This window comes from Microtus pennsylvanicus, chromosome 6 (genome assembly GCF_037038515.1).
Source record: "Microtus pennsylvanicus isolate mMicPen1 chromosome 6, mMicPen1.hap1, whole genome shotgun sequence".
NCBI classification, from domain to species: domain Eukaryota; kingdom Metazoa; phylum Chordata; class Mammalia; order Rodentia; family Cricetidae; genus Microtus; species Microtus pennsylvanicus.
The window spans coordinates 4,556,508-4,580,568 of NC_134584.1; the positions used below are offsets into that span (position 1 = coordinate 4,556,508).

At 50.4% G+C, this 24,061-nt stretch overlaps 1 protein-coding gene across 2 annotated transcripts in view; it reads right to left on the bottom strand.

Moving 5' to 3' along the window:
* The window catches only part of Slc12a7 (solute carrier family 12 member 7), an 81,505-nt gene that overhangs the window by 40,451 nt on the left and 16,993 nt on the right, over positions 1 to 24,061 (bottom strand). The window contains exon 1 of one of the 2 annotated variants that reach the window (XM_075975700.1): positions 12,788 to 13,009. The exons of the other annotated variant lie outside the window; for it this stretch is intronic. Within the exon in view, the coding sequence (XP_075831815.1) occupies positions 12,788 to 12,911 (124 nt within the window). The 5' untranslated portion in view covers positions 12,912 to 13,009. Of the gene's footprint in view, positions 1 to 12,787; positions 13,010 to 24,061 lie in introns of those variants that run through there. 2 annotated transcript variants of the gene reach the window in all.

Consider the following 24,061-nt stretch of genomic DNA (forward strand, 5'->3'; position numbering starts at 1 on the left):
CACACACACACAGAGCGCACGCACAAGCGAGCAGCTCAGGAGTCACCAGGCCTTCTGCGCACACAGAGGCTCTGACAACAGTGTTGCTGACAGAGGGAGAGGTCACAGGTAGGACAAGCCCCTCACTATCCCCACCCTATGCTCCTATCACCAGCATCTGCCAGGCCTTGAGCTGCACTGAGGGTTCTGGGTTATACTAGAACTGAAAACTGTTGAGCACCAAGGCAAAGCTGCTCACCTGAGGTGTCCTCTCTCTCTGTCAGAGTACACATTCCTAACAAATAGAAGCATCTTCGGCAGAGGACAGCTGGGTATATTGCTGCCAAGGAGGCAGAGGGATGGCATGATGAGGGATGGATGCTAGGGCGGGCATCCGCTGCCAGCCAAACACATAACACAGGCTTCACCCCAGCTGGGAGAAAACCAAGGCACCAGTACTCTGCAGAGAGAAGCCAGGCAGACAGACTCTCTCCACCTGTGGGTAAGATGTGGCCAGGTCATAAGACCACAAGGCTAACTCTCTAACAAAGTCAGCCTTTCTTCTGCAATCGGAAGACAAACTCATTTCTGATGAACCTCCACACTTACCGATTAAAAGTGATTAACTTCCCTCATTTTCAGAAATACTTTTAAAAACCTGTCCATTTCACACCCAGGTGGCAATGGCCTCCCACTTCATGGCAGAACAACTAGAAAGAGCTCACTTGGAAGTCAGGGCAGGCTGAGGCCAGACCCTCCCCAGCTGAGATGCACAACATTTAGAAAATTACAAAGGCATACACTCCCTCTAAATGCAAAATGGGGAGACAGATGGCACCACTTAGCGACAACCTTGGGTCTGCAAGGGTGGATGATGGGGACAGAGACGCAGATAAGTCCTTCTGCGTCTCTTTTCTTCTCACAGGGATTATTTCTACCAGCTGCTTTTGTTATTAAGAAATATGACAAAGCCTGGTGGTATTGGCACCACACACCTTTAATCCTATCAGAGGCAGGCTGATCTTTGTGAGTTCAAGGTCAGCCTGGTCTACAGCAAGTTCCAGGACAGACCAATTAGTAGAGAGTCCCTAGCTCACCAAAACAAAACAAAAAAACAACAAACAAGAACTTAAAACAAGGATCTTCAGCCATAAAACCTAAACTAAAACAAGTTAACTATGGGTGCACTCCTCTCCTCTCCTCCCTGCAAACAGAAAAGTGTCTGCCGCAAGCCCCCAGAGCCGGAGTCCACAGACCCACAGGGCCTGGGACATAGATGAGAGGACCTAAGGTACTGAGGGCATTTTCCTTTAGAGTAGAGGGTGGTTCCTCATAGAGGATCCTCATGAAGGCATGCATGTCTGTCAAACCTTCCAGATGAGCTGGCAACATCACATCTAAAACTAGTTCAGAGTCAACTGCAGAAACAGCAAACCTCAAAACCAAGGGAAGTCAGCCAGACTCTTAGAAAGATACAACTGCGGTTCCAAACAGGAGGTACCGTGTCTCTCTTGTACCACACGCAGCTGCTTTCTGACATCTGTATCCTGTGGCCTTTAAGATGCATGTGTAAAGGTCTCAGGCAGCTCAGCAGCCCGTGACTCTAGAATTCCTCAATGTCCCATTTGTCGACAAAAGCCTGTCCTGTGTAATAACTACAAGCTACCAGCTGATACCTCAGCAGCAAAGGACCATCCCAGGGGCAGCTGGCCTGAACAGAACCCAGAGAAGGACAGAATACCAGATGAGTATCCGTAAGTCTCATGTCATCTGCTGAAAACAACAACTACAACAAACCCAAGGCTAAAGAGGCTAACTGGATGAGTCAGAAGAGATGGAGCAGCCAACACTCTAAGAGAGCTTCCTAGAGTGGAGACAGTGTAGAGGGGGGCTTTAGACATATGGACCTAGCGATCAAGACTGGAACCACAGAGATGAATCCTGGGACAGTGACTAAAGACAAGCACTCATCCCCGGAATCCTTCCTCCCCAGACACAGACCCAGGCGGGGAATGTGACATGATCCCGCAAGGGGAAATCTCCAAGATCCCTCACTTCACTCCCAGGCCTGGAGTTATCAGAAATGAGTGTGAGAAACTATCACAGCTTAGGACTAGATATCCTCAGGACAGGATCAAGAGGACACTCTGCTCTTCCAGAGGACCAGGGTTCAATTCCCAGCACCCACAGGTGACTTACAACCATCTGTAACACCAGTTCCAAAACATCCAATGCCCTCTTCTGGCTTCCATGGGTACCAGACACACATGTGGTACACACACTTACATGTAGGTAAAACATCAATGGAAACCCATAGAAGCCTAGGCATCAGTGGGTAGACACCCTCCAGAATCATGGCTTGTTAGTGGTAACTAGTTCCAGCACAGACTCCCAATTCTGTCATGAGGACAGGCTGGAGGCTCCTGATCAGTCACTGCAACAACCTGTCAACCTTGGAACCCCAAGGACTTACGGGATCCATCTGATGAAACACCCTGTTGCTGACCTAGATGGTCAGGGTTTCTAGGCATCCTGTTTATGACATGAAGGGGCTTGGCCACTGTCACTGGCTCCTCTCCTCACCACACAAGGTCTGGCAGTGCCCACAAACCCATCTATCCATACAGGTTGCAGCTCTTTACAGAAGAAAAGCCACTCCAGGGCCTCCTGTGATAACCAATACCATTTGGTCAGTGGGCCTAGCCCAGACCACAGCCCTGGGCCCACAGAGATCACAGAGTTTTCTTACAGGCAGATCAAACGCTTCAGCAAGACATTGTAAGCTGCATGAAACTCTGGCCAACTCTGACCTCTACCATGAAGGCTACAAGGATGGGTTTCGACTTGGAGAAAAGACTGTACTTTGGTTTTGCACTTTGTTGTCTTACGTGGGGACCCAATGTTAGCCTATGCCGGCCAGCTATAGGCTGTCTCTGCTTTATAGACTCTAGCTGAGGCCTGACGCATTTTAGAGTGCACATGCACAGTGCCTGGAAAAGCCACCTAAGGCTGTGTTTGGATGTGACTCACCTATAAAAATGCAAATTTGCTACCCATCTGCTACTTAGAAGCCCTTCAAACACCCTCCCATTAAGGCCCTTGTCCTCGGGGACATGGGGAGGATGGAAGGAGAGAGGGGAGGAAAGGAGGGAGGTGGGGGAAAAGGTATAGATCAATTAAAAACAATAAAAAATAAAATAATGAGGAAAAAAGACCCTTGTCCTCAGAGGCAACCTCAGGTCCAGCTTCTCAAGTATGTCTCAATGGATTCCTCTAAGGCATGCAAATGCAGATCTCTTTTCAGCAAGCAGGTGACAAAATGCACCGTGTCTTCCTGCAGCAGCAGTCTCAAGAGTCAAGTCCTGTGGGAGGAGGGGCTACAAACTGCAGGCTTCAGGAACACTGCCCCTTCAGAGAATCTAACTATATACGTAAGAGAGGTGTGTGCATAGGTCAGAGGTGGCCAGGGCTCTGGGCATGGGAGACAACCTCTCCATCAGACAAACGTCAGGTAAGTGTGGTATTCAGCCAAGTTTCATAGGCGCAGACAAGCAGGGCCAGAGTCCCTGCTGGCCCTCAGCCCAGTATCTACTCCTGGACAGCAAGCTGAATCCCCACTCCCTGCCTCCTCCCTGCAGAGCCATATCTTAATAGGGAGAAACCAGGCACAATCTGGCAGGCCCCCAGACCCATTCCCAGGCAGCCAGACCTTAACAGCGTGACCCAGGCATGGGCTCTTCCACTGACTGTGGACAACACATTGCCCTCCTCCCACCCCCATTCTTCCTGGGGCAGGGCTCCAAGGCGTCACCACCAATCCCTCAATGGCTCAAGGGAGGGGTGGAAAGCAACCTCTGAGACTCTGAGCCATAGCCCTTGGTCAGCTGAGTAGGCTAGCCAATAGAGCCGGCTGCAAAGTCCAGCAGCCTCCTCCCTTTCCTGAAATCAATGTGTAGGCGGAAAGTCTACCCAGCTTAGCAACACTGGAGATGGGGCATGGGTCAAGAGAAACCCAGTCTGTACACAGAGGCTTGGAAGTGGAGGGAGGCAGACTTCTTAGCCGACAGCACTAGCTACTAAGCACCCACAGCAAAATGGAGACCCACCAGGTAACCAAAGGTGTCTTTTGGCCTCCTAAGGGCCGAGCAGGGAACACAGCCATAAACCCTCCCGGGTGAGCGCTCTAATAAATGGTTATATGTGAGAATGAGTTTCAGAGTCCCAGGGCCCTGAAAATTAAAGAATGACCACTGGCCTTGACTGCCTTCCAGATTCTGAGCCTTCATGCATCCTAAAATCCCAGCAACCTAGAAAACCCAGGTCAGTGGGACGGCCTCCGAAGCATAGCTGCTGACAGCCAGGCTCGGCCTGATTGATAGGCCCCGGGCTGACGGCCTTCGCACCCCTAACAAATTGTTGGCTGAGTGAATAACCCTTTCTAAAAAGAAAACAAAGGAAATATTGAGAAACAGCCACCCACGACAACTCCAGCTCAAGGGGGCCACTTGGTTCTTGCGGCATTTTCCGTGCATATTCCTCCAACCCCGGCCTCCCATCTCAGGTTTCCAGGACAGGGAGGTCCAGCAGAGAGCTGTAAAGAGTCCTTCAGAAAACGGGCCCTGCCCTTTCCCACCTGCCCCAAGTCTCCTTCAACACTTTCAGGCCCCACCTGGCCTCTTTGCCACCAGGATTCAGAGGAGATGGGGTCACCACAGTGTGGGAACTTGTGAAGTCAGTGGCTTAGAGAGCTTCCTCAGCACTCAGGCCCAGCCTCGCTTTCTTCCCACAAGGCTGACCCTGCACTGATGCTGGCCTGCAGGCGGAGGCGCATTGGCCCTGATAACACCCCCACACTGCATGGCGTCCTAGCCTCTAGGGCACCTGCTCCAGAGTGGCAGGCAGCCCCACTTCTTTCCATACGCTTCCATGGGAGCAGGTCCAGCTTTGAGCAGAAGCAGGCAAACCAAACGCACGAGCAAGGCCAAGGCCCAGGAGGACTGAAGCCCCGAAGCCTTTGTTAGCACCCACATACACAACTAGCTGCCCACTCTCCTGTTCACCCCAACCCAGGAGCACCACACAGTTCAGAAGAGCAAAGATTCTCAGAGGAACTCATGGGAACAGAAAGCAGGTGAGACAAGGCTTCCCAAAGCATAGTCTGTTCCACCTCCTACCCTGAAATAGGCAGGGATAGCCCCAAAACAGACCCACAAGATCACTGGCCTTCCTTATACCCACTTACAAGGTCCTTAGCAGCAGCCTGGTAGGCATCTCTCCTCCAATAGGCTTTTAAATCTGAAATTCAAACCAACCTAAAACAGGGGAATTTTGCAGCCTGCTGTTCAAAAGGCTCTCTGCAGACAAGTGGTCAGGACCTGACACACCATAATTACACTATTTCCAACACAGTGTACATACAACATATAACTGCATGAGTGTACACACATACACATGCAGATGCACAGACATGTGTACTCATGTGCACTAATGTATATACACATGTATTCATCCATTCATAGCATACATCATGACAATCATGTGTACACTGCACTTACTGTGCATACCATGCATATCCACATGCACACAAACATCCCCGTTGTTCTTCTGCAAGGCACCATACACAGCACACAAAGCCACAAGAAGTTAGAGCCCCAGACTCTGCCACTGAGGAAACAGACCCCAGGACATTGGGCATCTATGGGACCACAGACCTAGAAGTTACATAAGTAGTAGTTAGGCCTAGGACTTTCAATCTAAAGGACATATTCCTTCAGGAAGGCAGCTTCTGGTGACCTCACTCTCTAACATCCCCTGTCACCCTTCCCCAAAAGGGTCATCTTCCCCAGAAGACAGAGAGCAGCATCAGAGCTGAGGAGGGGCAATGCGAGAGGCCAAGGACAAAGCAGAAGACAGAACCCGTGCCTGGATCAGCATCCCTGCAGGACACCAGTTAGACCCTCCTGGGGACAGCTTCAGTTACAAACTTGTCTGGGCTGTGGGCACGTCCTTCCATTAAATGAAAAGGGAAACCCAAGAGCCACTTGGCACTCTCTGCTCTGACCTTCAGAGTGCTCGGCCCTCCCCAGTGACCATCAGATGTTTGCTGAGCCTCCCTGAAAGCCAGGCCCGGACTGCTGGCGCCAGAGACCCAACAGAAGAATGGAACAAAAGATGAGAGGTCACAGCCACCTTCATAAGAGACCAGGTCCTGGTGAGGAAAACTGAGGCACAAAGAAATGTTCAAGAATCATCTGCCATCTTCAGAAATGGTCACCCTAAAGAGGACACATATCCATGAAGGAGGAGACAGCCTAGGGACCCCAGCGACTGGCTGGCGGGGCCAGTCTTGCCTCCCACCTGCAGGCATCCCAGACCCCAACACACCAGCACCAGCAGCACAGGCCCTTACTTAGCAAGGACTTGATCCTACAGAAACCTCCGGAGGTCAACTGACATGCTTACTCAGCAATCCAAACCCAGGAACCCCATAACTACACACTCAGAACCCCCAAACAAGATACTCTAGACCTGCCTGTGGCCTGGCCACCATGGACATACACGTGGACAGAGAGCTGGCAGCCTCATCACCAAGGTGGGCCAGCTACTGAGCAGAAGTGGAAGGCTTATCTGCACAGCCTACCATGAAGAGCAGTTTCCCTCCTTTGCATAAAGGAAGGTGGTAACCCTGGTGGAGACTCAGTCAGTGTTCACTGGGACCTGGCACCTCGAGCCACTCACAGTCCCAAGACATCTGCCTACTCCTGAGTGTCTTTCACCCCTGACTATACAGCCTCTGGGTAAGGAAGTCTTCCCTCTGGAAGGCCCAGCCTAGCAGGAATCACACTCCAGTAGTTACTTCCAGTGCAGCTGTCACTTCAAATGACACCACCCGGCCACTTGGGAGCAATGGTTAATACTTAACAGTGAACCAGTGAACATCACACTTTGCCCTCTGCCTGCAAAGGCAGGGCTTGAAGTCTGGAGAGCAACGGGAACTGCAGGCAGTCCAGCCGGCTGAACTTCCTGCTGCAATACTGGGTGTCTGATCCCACATTACACGCAACTGTACAGCTGACAAGAGGGAGTCACTGTCTAAAGCACCAGAAGGCAGTGGCTCTGGTTCAACGTCACTGCCCCTCAACACTGGAGCCTAGGGCCTGCCTTGACACTCACTGGTCAGAACTAGGAGTCTGCTAAGTCTTACAACCAGCAGGCAGAGGGTGATAGCTCCCAAATGGTCTTTTGGATGTGGTCAAAATTCCTGCTAAGGTCTGAGATGTTTGGCTGGGATGCTGAAAGCTCCTCTATGTAACAAGCTCTATGCCCTCGACAAAACCTCTCTCCTCCTCGCTGGGCACCTCCTCTTTCTGAATGTTCTTCCTGACCACACCACAAGCCACACAACTCTAAGTAAGGGACACTTGGGGCAGCCTACCAAAAGGAAAACCACCTGAAATCCATGAACGTCCCTCACAGAAGGAGAGTAACATGGTTCCTAGTGTTCTCCCGCAGCTGAGAACAGAAAAAAAGGTAAAACGGGGGTTCTCTCCGGGTTCAGAAGGTGATACAGCGTTTGGGCTTGTGGTTTGCCTAGGTTAGCTGCAACTCAGACAGAGTCTAACGCCCAGAGCGGCTCTAGCTACTGTAGATTACATATACAACACCTGTGATGTACTAGAAACAGCAGGTAACGCCACAGGACCACGCCCAGCACAAACAGGTGAAGCAGTATGCTAAAGAAGCATTGCCCAGCAGCCACAGTAATGCTACTCACTGCTGGCTTCTTCTAAGGGGAGCCTCTTCACACTACAGTTCATACGGACCTGTTCTGCTGGAGTTGTCTTGGCCCCTACGGCATGCACACACTTGCACACAGGGATCTACCTACCAAGCTCAAAGCCATCTTTCCTACGGAATTCCCCCAGCCACCTCAGCACCCCGTGGCTACCCTGACTCACCATCAAAAGCTAAGCTTATCCTCAGCCTAGGCCTTTCACATGTCCTCTGAGGCTATATATATATATATAAGGCCGCATTTCTGGAAGCCAACTGCCTGCTGGTCTCTACCACAACTGGTGTGTGGTTCACATCCATTCCTTGAACACCCACCAAGGGTCCTCACTGCTCCCCATGTCCAAAGGAATGCATGCCCGCCACTCTCCCACTGCTCCTACAGGCAACGTCAGCATCCTGCATGCATCTCCTTGATACCCAGATCTCACTCTCCATCACATATTGTACCACATAACATACTAGGCTCCTGCTGTGCCAGGATGAGGCAGGGAATCCATCTGGACATGGATGCACCAGGCTCAAGAGGGACACAGCCTTAGTAAATGATCTTTCTGGATCAATGGGACTGCAATGTCCAGTTCCCAGACAGTCTTCGTCTGCTTGGCTTTAAGGGGCATGGCATTATGTTGGACCATTAGAAAGCCCTGCATCACAGAAGCTGTCTGTGTCTTCAAGCCCTTGGAGCAGTTCAGACATTCACCCAGCAGAGTGATCAAAAGGCCTGGGCAACATTCCAGAAAAGGACACAGACCCAGGAGGTCCTCACATTAAACAAAAACAAGAAAAAGATAATGGCTGGGGAAAAGAGTCAGACTTAGCACACAGAGGTACCTCATCATTCTTGAAGCTCACACCAGTGACACCCAAACACTTAGTAGCAGTCTGACCATAGCAAAGGACAATGCTCAATACCGTGTGACCTTCTACTGGGGAGGAACCAGAACTTCTACCCTCATGTGCACACACAGGGCATATACGCATGCTCACACACATGAACATGGGCTAGGCATGATAACTGGGTGCTGACACCTGTACCACTGGTTCCTAAGGGAAGGGCTCATTGCATGGATACAGTTAGGAGGAGGTAGGGCACAGCCCACGACCATCTGGGTTCCCAGCAGGCACCTGCTCGGTGAGATCCTTTGTTTCCTCTAGTTGCTTTGTACAGCCTTGTCTTATAATACTGGGGATCAAACCCATGGCCCTTGGCCAGCATCCTACCACTGACCAGTAACTCCAGCACCATCTTTGGTTTGAATTCATGCTTCCCCCTCCTACTCTGATTCCGCAGGTCAGACGCTGCTGACTCTGTAAATGACCATCAACCCCATCTTGAAGAACTCCCAACAAGACGGTATTAGGGTCCAAGCTCACATATTCAGTCCCACCTTCAAGGACTCCTGGCGAGATGGGGTGTGAGCCCATGCTCCCCAGCCCGCCTAGATCTCCAGCACCCATGTAACATCCTTTCCTGACAAATCCCAGGACGAGGTGTTAGTTCCTGTCCTAGCCTAGCAGGGCAGGGCCTGGAGTCTCATGCTCAGTCTATTTCCTCACCGTGACCCCTTTGGCCAAGCAGGCAGAGTAGCCCTTCACCACCTATCAGCAGCAGCCCCGAGGGACACCCACAACACTATCCACAGCCCAGCCAGAGGTGACTCAGCCTGCCTCAATCAGTGTATCAGTGAACAGGGTCACCTCTACAGAGGGAAGTAAGAAGTCCCCCAGGTAACTAAGATGAAGTCAGCCACAGAGCATGAAATCACGTGGACGGAATCTGAAAGGGGACCTGCAATCAGACTGGAAGGAAGCCTGCAGAGACGTCAGTTCTGACCTGGAATGGAAGGGCGACCAGCAGTGATCACCCTGCAAGAACTCCAGCAAGAGCCCATTGTGGAAACTCCTTTCCTAGGGCAGAGACACCTCACCTTTCACCTTCCCTGACATGGTTTCCCATAGTCTTGAGATCTAACAGTGCTCCACTCTCTGAGGTAGGACAGGAAGTGTCCTGGCCCCATGCAGTGTCCTCTCTGCTTCTACACACTGAAAATATTCCAGCATAACACCACGAATTCACATGTCCTTTCCACTTCTAGAGGAATCTCACAATAAATATAGTCCAGGTCCAACTTCTGTCCTGCAGAAAGGCTAAGGGGTGTGGTCCCTGCCCTGAGGGAACAATCCCTTTGTGAGTGGAAACCAGAAGGTGAAAAATGGAGGAAGAAAAATGTGGGTGTCACATTTTCCACACTTGCCCCTCCCCCTCCCCTTGCCCAATCAATTTTCACTCTATATGGGCTGGGAGGCAGGCTCCTCATATGGGACCAAAGACTATTTAACTAGACACACACTATCTAGAAGATAGAGCCAATTTCATTTCTGCCACTAAACAGCCAGCCCAGGCCCTGTCTGGGTCACAGAGCACTAAGGGGAGGGGGTGGTGTGAAGGTAAAGATGGCAACTGTATGGGCCAGGCAAAGGTCCACTTCCTACCCTCACACTATCTGCTTCCCTAGGATAGAAGCTGCATGAGACTCAAGAGGGCAGCCACATATTTACAGGCTGAAGAGCTTCCTAGACAACCCGGCCTTGCCAGACCCTCGTTCTGGTCCCAAAGACACTGGCTGTATAAGCTGGGGTGGCCTACGAGGCCCCGCCAGTTCCACCGCAGCTTGGATCTGTGTAGGCACACGAGATAAAGTCCCACAAACTCACTTCAGCACAAGCAACACGCAGTCCACACGTGTCCAGGAAACAATACTTCCAAGGTCAGGCAAGGGATCTGTACAGAAGGCAGGACAAGACAGCAGTGTACCCTGGTGACTCCTGTGGTCAGGCAAGCTGGCCCTGGCCTGCTGCCCACATACATCGTTAAGATCCACACAACAGACCTTTAGAAAACCTTCTTCCTGCCTTACCGGACTTTCCCAACAACAACCAAGTGTGAGGGCCCTTTCCTACCACCGGGGCTGGGTTCTGAAGCTCCCGTTAGAAACAGGGCAAACCCAGCAGACTTGAAAATACAGCACATTCACCCTGTCATGGCACCGCGGGCTAAGCTTCCAAAAACATCTTCATAGAAATAACTACAAGTTCTACATGAGCCCAGCCAAGTTAAGTTCAACCTGGACCATCAAGTATCATTAAAACACATACACAGGGCTAGAGATGTGTGCTCAGAAGGTAGAATGTTTGCTAGCAAGTACCAGCCCTGGTTCAGTAACAATCAGCAGCATATTTAAAAAATAAAAAAGGAGGTGTGGCCACACATTACTGTAATCCAAGCAGTTGGTAGAGGCACCAGAACCAGAAGTTCAAGGTAATCTTTGTAAAGCTACGTAAGACCGTGTCTCAAAACAATTAACCAATTAAAAGTGCAGGCCTGTCCTCCTGTTAGTCTAAACATGTGCAGGCAATAAAAAGTCCTAACGGTTACCTGCCTTCCCAGAAGTTGAATCCTCAGTCTTGACCTCAGGCACCACTTAAGGGCCCTGACAGTAGAGGGGACAAAAATATAATGAATCAAAACGAAAAATACCTTCGGCTGAGACGCTAATACTGGATGTCAGCAGATGTGTAGAATTGTCTGCCTAGGGGCACTGGGTACCAGGAAGGGCTGTTGGGGCTCTACTCTTGAGTACCACTGTGATGCTGTCCACCCTCCCTCCACAGTGTCCCTGACTGCGGGACACTGAGTCTAGGCTTTCTAGATTCTGCCTCCACCTCTGAACTGATGTTACATTTTTTGCCAGGCATCTGCTCTGAGATACAGCATGGTTTGTCTACACAGAGAAAGCCTGAACAGTCCAGCAGCCCCCCATGGGAAGGGTCACTGAATGAGAAGGGCAGGTGGCTAACCTGTGCTAAGCCACTTCCTGGCCAGCATGTCTAGCCTCTGTCTGCAGGCTCCTAAAAGTATGACCAGAGGAAGCACAGCTTTTTCTGCCTATATACTGGGCGGCAAAAGTTTTGAGATCATAAGGAAGAGACTTGCACCCTCTTTCCCTTCCAAACCCAGAGCCAGGAGCCTGATTTTCCAACCTGAGACTGTGGGGCATGCACAAGGCCAGCTGCAGCTGTGAGTCTTTGATGGGTCTTTTCACCTCAACAGCCCAATCAAAGGGCCTGTTAGGATCTAGGTCTAGAGAGGGGTTGAATCAGAGTAAGCAGCCAGTTCAAGGTGACTTGTCATCAAGCAGGGGGAAGCTGGGTTCTAGGAGCTGGGCTGGAGATGGATTCCCAGGCCCATCCCCACCCTGCAGAAAGTGAAAGTGCCAGAGAGAGTTCAGAATCCAGGGAACAAAGAAGAGCAAAGAGAAGCCCGCGCTCAGAGAGCGCAGCCCCCTCCCCAGGCAGACACGGGCCTCTGTCCTCCCTCTAAGATCCCAAAGGAGGTTTGGCTGGGACAAGGTCAGTGTAGGCAAATCTGGGATCCCAGTCAGAACTATTAGAAGACCGCCCTGGGACGGTCTGGAGCAAAGCAAAACAGGCCCAGAGGAAGTTCTGTGTCAATGAGACCACCCACCCAGGGGTCTGTACTTCGAGCTCTCCCAGGTGCCACCTAGGAACCTGGGCCTTCCCGTTTCCATAGGTACCTCCAGCAGCTCTGCAACTCCTCCCTAGTCCCGTCAGAGTTATCGGATCAAGTCGTTTCCGGTGCTCAAGCCTCAGTGCTCCAGACTAGCCTTACAGAGAGGTGGAGACCGCGCCCCCAGGGCTAATCGAGCCAGGCCAATAGAGACTTAGGCTCCCCGTGCAGCCTGAACAAGATGCAGGGAAGTGAATTCTAGGGACGGGAACGAACAAGACCAACAAACCACCAGCACAAGAATCCTCTCCAAGTCCCGGGTCACTCCTCTGAGCCAGGCAAGCACCGGCTAGCCCTCCTGACCCCTTCCCATCACCCCGATACGCGCCGCGGGCCGCTGCCACCCTACGAGCCCGAGCGGCCCAGCGGTGGCGGGAGGGCCCAGTCTCTCTGCCTTTGTCCCGCGGCAGGTGCGGCCAAGCTCACCCGAGGTAGGGCAGGCAGAATCCGCACTCTCGGGGGACCCCGGTTCCTCCGTACGCTCAGCAGCCTCGTCCCCGGAGCCGTCGGTGCGCGCCTCCACCGGCACTACGGTAAAGTTCGTGGGCATGGCTCCGCTAGACTTGGCTGTCCCCTGCAGCCAGACGCCGCTGCCGCCGGACTTGGGCGTAGGGGCGGGGTCCGCCAGGCACGCCCCGGCCACCACGTGATCTCACCTGCCCGCCCCCACGGCCCAGGAAAAGTTTGCCCGGGGCGGGGCCGGGCGGCTTCCCAAGTGACCCCGCCCCCTCAAGGCTCCGCCCTCCCGCATCTCCGCCCCTGTAGGCCATAGTCCCTGGGTTACCCCTCCAGAACACTGTACCCCTCAAAAATTCCGCTCCCACAAACCCAGTCCCTAGAGGCCACAGCCGAATAAACTTTACGCAGAAGCAGACCTCCCGCAGCACCGGAGACTCCAGTTCCGCCCGCAGAACTGCGTCTCCCCCTCCACATCCCTGTTCACAACACAGGCTCCCTGCCCTTAGTTTCAGTTCTCCCATTCTCTCCTAACTCCCGTGGGGCTCTTCTCCCACCGCTCCACAGATCATGGTCCTTTTCTCTCAGCCTGTCTGCAGCTCAGCATCCCTACCAGGCCGGTAATGTGGGGTGGAGCCCTCACCAGGTCAGGCTGCTAACCTAGTCCAGGGGACTGGTCTATGGCTAGCTATGGGCGCTGTCCTTTGGGGCTTCGTGCTCCCTGAGGTTAATTCCACCCAAGAGGTCACTGGCCTCTGGGACGGGTTTAGCCTGCCAAGCCCCAGCCTCTTTGTACCTGCTGGCAAGAGTGTCCCACGACCCAACCTGGGAAAGCCTTGCCACCCAACCTCAGAGAATGGTGCTTCCTTCCTTGAGTTTGGTTCCAAGGGAATATGGTAACTTCCCAGGGTAATAACAGGAAGCTTTGAGCAAAGGGTTCCAGAATACAAACACGGAGGAAGTCACAGTTCTTCCTTTCAGGACCTTGTTCTCAATGAAAGACTGTCAGCAATCAAATACTCATCAGGGAAGAAGTAAACTAAAAATATTAGGGGCAAACTTGGGGTATCACTCAGTAGGATAGGGTTCTCTACCATTTCAGAGACCCTGGTTATCATTCCCAACACACTTCACAAAAGCCATAGCCCCCAGATGCAACAAATCACCCAAGAAACATAGGCTGCTACTCACAACATGTGGAACTGTGCCAGTCAGGACGGCCAGGCCCAGTTCAACCAGGCACAAGTCTGGAAGGCAGCTGACACCCCAGTGACCAGACTGGGACACAGGAGCTACAGGACTTTGCATATACTACCAATGAGAATAAAACATTTCTAAACCAACTCAGAAAAGCCATTTCTGTGAAAACTCAACTGTGCCCAGCATGGCTGCTTTCTACCCTCTACCAGGAAGGCTCTTCTGGTCAGGAGCTTGAAGGAAGTATGGCTCACTCAGGAATGACCCCTTATACAGTTAACTCCAGCTCCTATTGAGGGTGGGATGCAGCTTGCTGGGTCCACACTGCCACCCCACCTCCCTCCAGGAGCTATCCATAGCAGAGAGGGGCTAGCACCTGTTTCCCCAGATCAGCTGGACCTCAACAGTGACCTCAGAATATCCTGCCGGGGGGTGTTGTTGAAAGATGGGGAGGCATTGCTGGGAGAGGGACAAAAGCATCCACTCAGTTAAGAACAATCCCTTCAGGGCAAGCTCTCAACCTCCCAAAAATGGTTTCAGGGAGTTCAGCACTGAAAATTAAGTGTTGCCCTCTCTGAACAGTGACACCATTAGGCTCATCCCCAAAGTGAGCACAAAAGGGTCACCTGGAAGGATTAGAACCCTTCTGGAGTTGAGCAGATCCAGGTACAAGGACCCCTCATAGCAGTGGGTCAGGAAAAAACTCTGCTGGCTCCAGAAGCCCTCCTGGGGACCCTCTCAACCTCAGCTCCCCACAAGTGACCCTCTCCAGACAGGCAACCAAACCACTTGATACTCAGGCCCCCATCACCCTGCCCTCCCCCCACAATTGTTTTTTTTTTTTAAGAGAGGGTCTCATAGCCCAGGTTGGTCTCAAATTTCAATATATAGCCAAAGACTAGATTTCTAATCATCTTGCCTCTACCTCTCAAGTGCCGCACACCGCGCTCCCCGTGTCTGTGCTCTATGTGCTAGAACCCAGTTAGCGAGCTTCAGGCAAGGGGCTGGAAGTTGAAGACACAGATGCAGAGACAGACTGACATGCAGACCTTTAAACACTGATACCAAAAGCCCCCGGAATGCTCTCTTTATTGTGTTCAGGGGCAGATTATAGAGAGATAGCCACGCTCCAGCCAAACCCACCAGAAACCACTCTCCTGCTATCAGGAACTCCTGAAGGTCTCGTGCTCAGAGCAGCTGTAGGCACTCAGATCAGGGAAAACAAGTTGTTTACAAGAAATTCAGGTTCTGGGGTCTCACTGCTCCCAACATCAAGTGCTGGGATTACACGCACGTGCAGACATGCCCAGCTATAGTTCATTTTTCAAACGTGTCTCTCAGCCCCATCTCCGGTGGCTGACTGGTCACACATCAAGGTCTATCACTGTACCCACAAGCTGAAGAACTCAGACAGCACTAAGCATTGCACCCAGTGAAACCAAGGAGGAGCATGGAGGCACCCACTCACGTGTGTTGGGAGGTCAAGGGGCGAGGGGGCATCCGCTGAGTTTGTCTGACTCACAGAAGGAAGAGCCCACAGAATGGGGACAGAGCAGCCTATGGGGATGTTTTCATTCCTACTAAGTAGAGATAGATTTCCATCAGCCCAGTGTGGAGAGTCTCAGGACCAATGCAGCATCAAGTATTTCAACCCTAAGTGGTTCACAGAGAACCAGTGGGCCAGCTACCAGACCTTCTGGGAGCTCTAAGGGGTGTTCTGATTTCAAAGGCTATAAAAAGGAAATGTGTCTCTGCTTTATAACTGCTTCAGACAGGACACAAAAGTCTGATGGGTAAATACTCAACCTAGGAAAATACTTTTTTTTCTTGACATGGGACCGTATGTGCAGAGACTAAAGGCTGGAAAGCTCTGAGAACGTGTTATTCAATGACACTACATTGTAAGATTTCTAGAGCTGCACTGAGAGGTGTAGCATACGCTTCTTTGTGCCCCTCCCCCGTGTGTGTGACAGTGCACGTGCCAAGCTCCACTGTGGGCCCTTAGGCACCTTCTCTCTTTTGTTCGAGAGGGTGTGTCACTGGTTTGGAACGTTGACACATGGCATAATTTTAACTGGCCACTGAGCTTCCAGGGTGCCACCTGTCTCTACCCACCATCCCCCAGAAGCATTGGGATTACAAGTATGAAGAAGTACCCAGATTTCTGTGTGGGTTCTGGGGTTCAGTAAAACACTTGCAATCAGATCATCTCCCCAGTCCCCCTGAAGTGCTTTTAAAGCACAAAACCAAGAAATAAGAGGCAAAATTGAAGATGCTCCTTATGGAATTTGCCATTTGGGCAAGAAACTGATAGCCAGGTATTGCTGAGGTCAGCACAGTGGTGTAAGTGCAGGCAGACCTGTTGCTGCTTTTAACCCCCAATGATATGGTATCACCCATCCGTGACTACTTGTCATATAAAAAACCCAGGGCTTCGGTGCACATAACCATAGGCAGAAAGCATCTTCCTGTAGCCACTAGGCTTTGTCACCCACAACGCTAGGCTCTGGCATCTGAGAGTCAGCCGAAGCTGAACTCTTCCTTAGAAGGCTGCCTTTGAGTTAGACCAAGGCCATATCCTGCGCCTTATAGATCTTCCCCAAGGCACGTTATTCCTGCCATGGTCAGGAATGGACCACCTAGCAGTGTTCTGTGGGGACTGAGCTAGGGACAGAAGCATCCAGTCTTGGACTCTGATAAGGTCCATCAGCTTCAGTCAACCAGCTCCCGGATGCTATTCTTTCTTCATACAAAACCATTCCACTTAGACCAAAGACATACACAGGGTGTCTCCCAAAAGACTGTTCAGTGTCATTGTCCGGTCATTGTCTCAGATTGCACGGCCCATCACTGTTATCAGCTCAGGGACTTTCTGCTCAGCTGTAGGGATTGGCAAATCTAGTTCACTGATCAGATGCCTTCAAGCTATGGGAGCCTGGCTGGGCAGGAGACCCCATATGTGGCCCCTAGAAGCTGACAAGGAAACCTAGCTTGCAATGTTGTTTGTCATCAGCAGCTGCCAATTGGTACAGATTTGCCATCGGAATCCCTTTGTGACCTTCAGTTGTGCCCTTCACCCAGGGTCAACTGGAAAAATATCCTCCATGAAAATCTGCACTTTCCTGTTCCCCCACAGCACGGGTGTAGAAGGGAGCCCATCACATGACAGCCACTGTACACATGTGGATACTATATAGGTAGCTATGGAACAATAGGAAAAAGGCCAAGACTGAGCAGCTGCTCCACAGAGGACACCCTGCCTGGGCAGTCCCTGTAGGCACACGCAAGAGACGGCACCAAGTGATAACTCTGCCCTGCTGTAGCAAACCCAGTTCCCAGGCTCTCAGAGGCATGTGCAATGTGTTGCCACTTTGGTACACTGTATATCAGGGGCCAGGAAAGCCAGTGCTCCAGAAATGCCACCTCAATAGACACCGGAAGACTGGGGGCATGTTTACAACAGCCAAACTGTGGCAATGTTGAACAGAGTTCCGCCCGAGTATCCACAGAGTCCTGAAAGTTGGAGCCAGCGCCTCACACATTACAGGTGCCCCCACAACCTTGCTGAGGGTCAAAGCAGGTGGCAGGAGATGGTTATATTTTGACTCCATCTGGTGGGAACAGGGACTGAGTGTGCAGAATTCAATTCAGATTGCAGAAATGGGTCTCGCTATGCTTGGACCGTCCTCTTAAGTAAGAGAGAGGAAGTTGATCTAGCCTTGGAAAGTACAGAACTTTTCTCCCAGTTTCTAACCTCAAAGCCCAAAGCTTTGCTTTATGTTGTAACAGATTCCAGAACCACCTAACCCGGTGCCCCGCACCATGTCCAAGTGACTGCCTGCTACACTGCAAGTTCCACACTTACTGGGCGAGGAGAGACGTGGGTTATTTCTGACACATCCAAGACAGCAAATGTTTGTTAAATCACAGAGTTGACACAGTATAAAAGAACTCATCTGGTCCCCAGGCCATGAAAAAGGTGTCTGCCTCCAAGGCCTGGATTTCTACAAGCAGAATTCCCAGTGATCTGTCCCACCCAATGGATCTGGTCCCATGGTGTCCAGCCTGCACCACAGCCAGAAAGAGCCACAAACCTGTCTACCCAGTAGCTCACAACCTCTATCTACAGCCACACTGAGTAGGAAAAAAGTCTAAATTCAAGGCCAGTGCTTGCCCTCTCAGCAGGACAACAGTCTTTTACTTTACCCCAGGGACACTTGCGTCTCTTTAATTTCCGTGTGTGTGTGTGTGTGTGACATGCATGTGTGTACAAGACTCATTTGTCTGGCTTCCATATACACATGTATAGAGACTGACTTCAGGTGTCTCTATTTTTTGAGACAATATCTCTCACTGACTTTAATGCTTGTTGTTTGAGCTAAACTGGCTGCCCCAGAGATCCCACTATCTCCAGCAACCCCCAGTTCTGGATTTACAGGTGCATGTGCCCCATGCCCAGCTTTTACACAAGTATGAGGATGTGAACTCAGGTCCCCATGCAAGAAAAGCAAGCACTGAGTCAACGTCTCAGCCTGTGGTGGTTATTTTGGGTTGTCAACTTGACTACATCTGGAATTCACTAAAACCCAAGCAGCTGGGTTCACCTGTGAGGGACTTTTCCCTAATTAAATCATTTGAAGTGGGAAGACCCACTTTTAATCTGGATCTTTTGAGGTGGGAAGAGACGCCTTTAATGTGGGCCATACATTCTGCTGACGGCCAATATAAAGGACACAGAAGAGGGAAGCTTCTTCTTTTTGCCTGCTTGCTTTTGCTGACAAGCCTGTCTGTTCACTTCTTCTGGATTCCAGTGTATACTGAAGACCATCTAAGACAGCCAGCCTCACGGACTGAACAACTACTCAATTCTCGGACCTTGCACTGGTAGACAGCAATTGTCGGACTGGCTGGACCACAGCCTGTAAATCCTCTAATAAATCCCATATATATGATATATATTCTGTAAGTTCTGTTCCTTTAGAGAACCCTAATACACAGCCTAACCCCTTTGGGTGCATAGTCCCAAATAACCCTGGAAGAGAAGATGAACATCTGTAGGCACAGTAATAATATAATGCCTATTTTGTGGGTCTCAGGGTGGCCAAGTCACTTGCTCAAGGTCACACACCCAGCAGAAGGATGGATAAGCAGAGGCAGATAAGAAAACAAGTTCTAGAAGCCTGGAGTGAATGGAAGGGCCAGGAAGTCTCTGCCCATTGGTACCCTGTCCGGGCCCTCTCCCATGGGACACATGCCCGGGCTGCCTTCAGGAGCTCAGGAAGTTCTGCTGGGGAAAAGCAGTTAGGTGCACATCCCAGCCCAGAATAGATGCTCACGCTGGCATCCTGTGACTTGGGACTTGTGAGTGGCCTAAAAGATACGTGTGGCAGGATAAGTCTAAAGCCAACCTCTTCGGCCCAGCAGTCCACTCCCAAGTCACAGCTCCTGGATGGCATCTGGAGTTCACACAGCAGGACAGGTGTGGCTCTGTCTCAGGCTGCAGAGAGAGGGCCACCTCCTCCCTCCATGGTCCTCTTCTCTCCTGTACCCCTGCATGCTCTAGAATTGTGCAAGCTGAATCATCAACTCACTCATTCTCCTTCCAGTTGACTGAAGATCAAGACATGCTGACCCTCTGACCAAGCCAGGTCCCTCTCCTTGTGGACTGTTAAAGGTCAAGGAGACGTTGGAGGTGAGACGTACAAACCCACTCAGTGTCAGAATCCTGGCTGACATCCATCCGAGTTGGAAATTCCTCTTGCGGAGTAGCTGTGGCCGTCGGATGTCACATGTCACATGAAAAACGCTGGCCGCAGGTCACTGTCCCTCTAGCTGTTACTAGCCCCTTGTTAAAAACATCTGCTTCGAGCAGGCAAGATGGCTCAGTCCCACTCAAGCCTGATTACCTGAGTTTGATACTCAAGACCCTGTCAGGAGCCAGTTTCCTCCTAAAATCATTACAGGAACCATCACCCTGGGGAGTCTGCAGAGAACCCCACACCCCTAATTGTGTTAAGAATGGTTCCATTGACAGAGCCTACCCCACACCCAAATTGGCTGTTAATGAGAGCTATCTGTTAGCGGAACCCACCCCGCATTCTAAACTATCTAGAGAACTAGGTGTGTCAACTTCCAGACCTTCTGTGACCTGACCGAAGATAACCTCCTGCCTACGTGATCAACGAGAACCACGTGACCAACGTGAACCACGCGGCAAGAGCCCAGAACCCTGTGCCCATCCCCCAACTCCTTGCCCTATAAAAGGTTGTATCTCGTCCCTAATAAACGGAGGCTTTGACAAACTTTGCATGGCCTTCTTCCTGTCTCCTAGCCCATATCTTCCAGGTAGTGCCTCTCCGTGACCCTGGAATAACTGAACCGCCAGGCGGGCTACTAACCCTAGACTAAGTGGCCCGCCAAGGCAATCGACAAGACCCAAATAAAGGGAGAAAAGAATAAAGTCTACAAAGTTGCCCTCTGACCACCGCATGCATGTCATGGTCTATCCCTGGTCCACACCACTCTTATATACTAATGAATAAAAAAGAAAAAAATTAATCTAGTTATTGACTGCTTTTCCTGGCTTGGGGGAAGGACTTAGTTTTCGGAGGTGGGTGTTGTTTGCTTGCTTATTTTGAAACAGGATCTTGACGTTCATTTACCTGGCACTCACTAAGTAGACCAGGCTAGCCTCTGAACTTTCTTCAACCTCCTGCCTCTGACTCCTAAGTGCAGGGATCACAGGCATGCATCCCCACACACAGCTTTGCTTTTTCCTTTTTAAAAGAATGTATTCTGTTTAATTGCAAAAAAAGAGTATAAACAGCATAAATATTAACTCCGTAGCTATAGGACACAGCTCTGTGGCCTGAAATATTTTCCATGGCTGTACAGCATCACCATGGCCCATCTCCCACACTTTCTCCTCTTCCCAAACTGCAATCTGTCCCCAAGAAGCCCCCGCCCCTGACCCTACCATTCTTCCGGTCTATGAGTACCTTCCTTTTGTGACTGGCTTGGATCGCTGAGCACAATGTCCTCAAGGCTCGTCCTTCCTTTTCAGATCAGTAACACTCCACCACGTGATGGACTCTGCCTTGCTCACCTCGTGGGCTCTGGAGTTCTTTCTACCTCTTAGCTATTGTGAATCATGTTTTCTTGTTAAACGAGTTCCCCCTCGTTTAGCAAGAACAGTTAGTTCCTGGGCTATATATCTAAGTAGAACAAAAGTGGTTAAAGGTGTCCACTGTTTCTGTAGAGAACCACATATTCACATACAATCTATCTGGGAAAAACAAGACGCGGCCTGGCGGGGTCTGTTCGGTAGGGCTAGGGGATGACTTTCCTGCCCTGCCTAAACCAAGCATAGTGCAGCACTGTCCAGACAAAAATACTTCATAATCCTTTAAATTAGCCAGATATCACTGCCCAGAGACAAGCAGGCTACCTTCCACCGCGATCTCTGTCCTATTATTAACCTAGCACTGATAAGGTAACACAGGACTGTGACAAAGGTCATTCTTTGGTTGGAGGCAGGCAACGACGGCCAATTTTACAGACTCTTGGGGTGTGTTGATGATGCTGCACAAAAAGACACCTTAGCAAGCAGGGCAGAAGCTAGTGCAGGACCCTCAGCCCGCTGGAGGGGCCATAGATCCTACCCTAGGCTCTTTTACCCTGGGGCTCAGACATCTCTCAGGGCAGATACATGCCAGCCCCTCAAAACCCAGAGGACCCCAGAAGGAGGACTTCCAGATAAATGAGTAAAACTGGCCAACCTGGTTTTGCACCCTGAGGGGCAGCCACTCAGCATGGCCACAGGGGCTGAAGACAGGCACCATGGGTGGTCCCTCCCCCACAGACTGGGAAATATTCAGCCTGTGAGCTTTTCTGCCTGTGCCAGGGGGATCTGCATGAACATTGCTAAGGGAAGTAAACACTTGCCAAACTGATTTACTTCTCTTCTACTCAATTTTTAAAGTTCAAATTTTGCTTTAAAGACTAAAATCTACCTCTTCGCCCCAGTTCTCTTCTTCTATTTCGTTAAAAGAAGAGAAAAGGGGAAATATGTTTGCATAGCAGTTGCTGACTTAGATAACTCTCTTGGCTTAATCACCTTATTCAAACTTTAAATATTTGGCTTATGTCCCATGACAGAGAGACAAACACACTGTCTGCCATGAGGAGTGAACTTCTTTGTGCAAATAATGCAAGTCATTAATTTCTACTTCCTCGGGGCATGAGTTAAAAATACATTTTGAAAATGAGCTTTGATTGCTATTGAAGTACATGAACATCACATGGCCCTCACAAATCTAAACTCTCTACCAGGTTAGCCTCCCACAAGGCACAGCTAGTAGCTAGATCTTTTCTATGAGACAAACTGCATAGTCCAAAGATGTGCACTAGCAAGACAGGGATGAATCCAGAGACCAAAAAAATAAAATCTCTCTAGAGGCAGGGCTAGGGCTGAGGTGTGCAGAGCACTTACCCAGATGCATGAGGCTCTGAGTTCAATACAAATAGCCCTAATAGAAGGAGAGGAAAAGAGGAAAAAGGGAGGCAGGAGAGGAGGAGGGGAGAGGGGGGAGAGAGATCACAGTCACCAAGTAGAGGTTAGTGTAAATCCAGAGGGAGGCCCTGCCCCTATGCCCCTTGAACCTTGACTCCTGACTCCTCCCTGAGGAGGGTCAAGGTAACCCACCAAAACTTGACCCCCCCCCCCCCAACTGTGGTCCTCTTGGAGGCTTTCCAGTTCCCCTCAGGACCGTGGACCACCCAAGAGCACAGGAGTTCAATTTAACCTAGATATCCTTTCATTTGGTCTGATTTGGTTTGTCTGGGATTATTTTACGTCGGCAATGAGCTCGTATTAGAAAATATTCCCACCAGTTAGTTGGTTAACAGATAAGGCAGTTCTACTGTGCTAAGGCTGTGAATGATTTATCACATGGGTGGTGGTGCATGTTTGAGGAGATATGCTCACCCTGATTTAAATCTCTCTCTCTCTCTCTCTCTCTCTCTCTCTCTCTCTCTCTCTCTCTCTCTCTCCACACACACACACACACACACACACACACACACACACACACACACACACACTTGTACGTGCATGCACTGTCAAACTTTAACTTTGTGTTTTTAGATATCAGTTAAGTGAACTTAATTTTAAAAGAACAAAAGCAAACACATTTTTAACCTCATCTCTGGCTGTGGCAAAATTCTTATTTTTGGTAGCCAAAGGAAGGGTGGACCAAGGAGACTGGGATGTCTTTTACCTAAATTACCACTCAGCAAATGTTTCCTTGAAGATGAAGGCAGAATTAAGACAATTTCAAACCCATAAAACCAAAGGATGCATTCAGGCAGATGGCCTGGTCCTGAGAAAGTTCAGAATACAGAAGAGATGTGGGGGCCATGAAGGTAAATCTAATCCACTGCCTACACAATGCAGCAAGGGCTGTGTGGAACAGAGTCCAAACCAGGCATGCCTGAGGGGTAGGGCACAGAGGTCTAGGTGCAAATGGCCTTAATTACGAGTCCTCTGACCAAGTCATGGGCAGCTGCTTCAAGAAAACCTAGGGCCACATTCTAAGAATGGGATTCCTGCTTATAAAACTTGCTCTTCTGCGAGAGGAATATAGTTCAGTATAGAACAAGTCCCTAGGTGCATGCCTAGGTTCGATCCCTAGTATTAAAACAAACAATACTGTTTGCTCAATCCCAAAGGAGGCAAAAGAAAATATACTCCTGACATTCACTGAAGGGGCTGCAGATCTAAGAGAATAATGATAATTTGCTGTGATAAGTTAGAGATTTCAAAACACCAGGTTTGATAACTGACGAAAAAAAAAAAAAAACCCTGCACAGAACAAAATCAGAAATCCAAGATCAAGACAAGAGAAGATAAAACAAGCTGGCATGAGAGCTCCTCTCTCTCCACCTGGACACCGCACACTGTGCTTATTACTCCACCAAGCTACCCTTCCACTGTGACTTCTCACCTCCAGTAGCATGGGAATAAAAGAGAATGTGACCTCTGTTCAC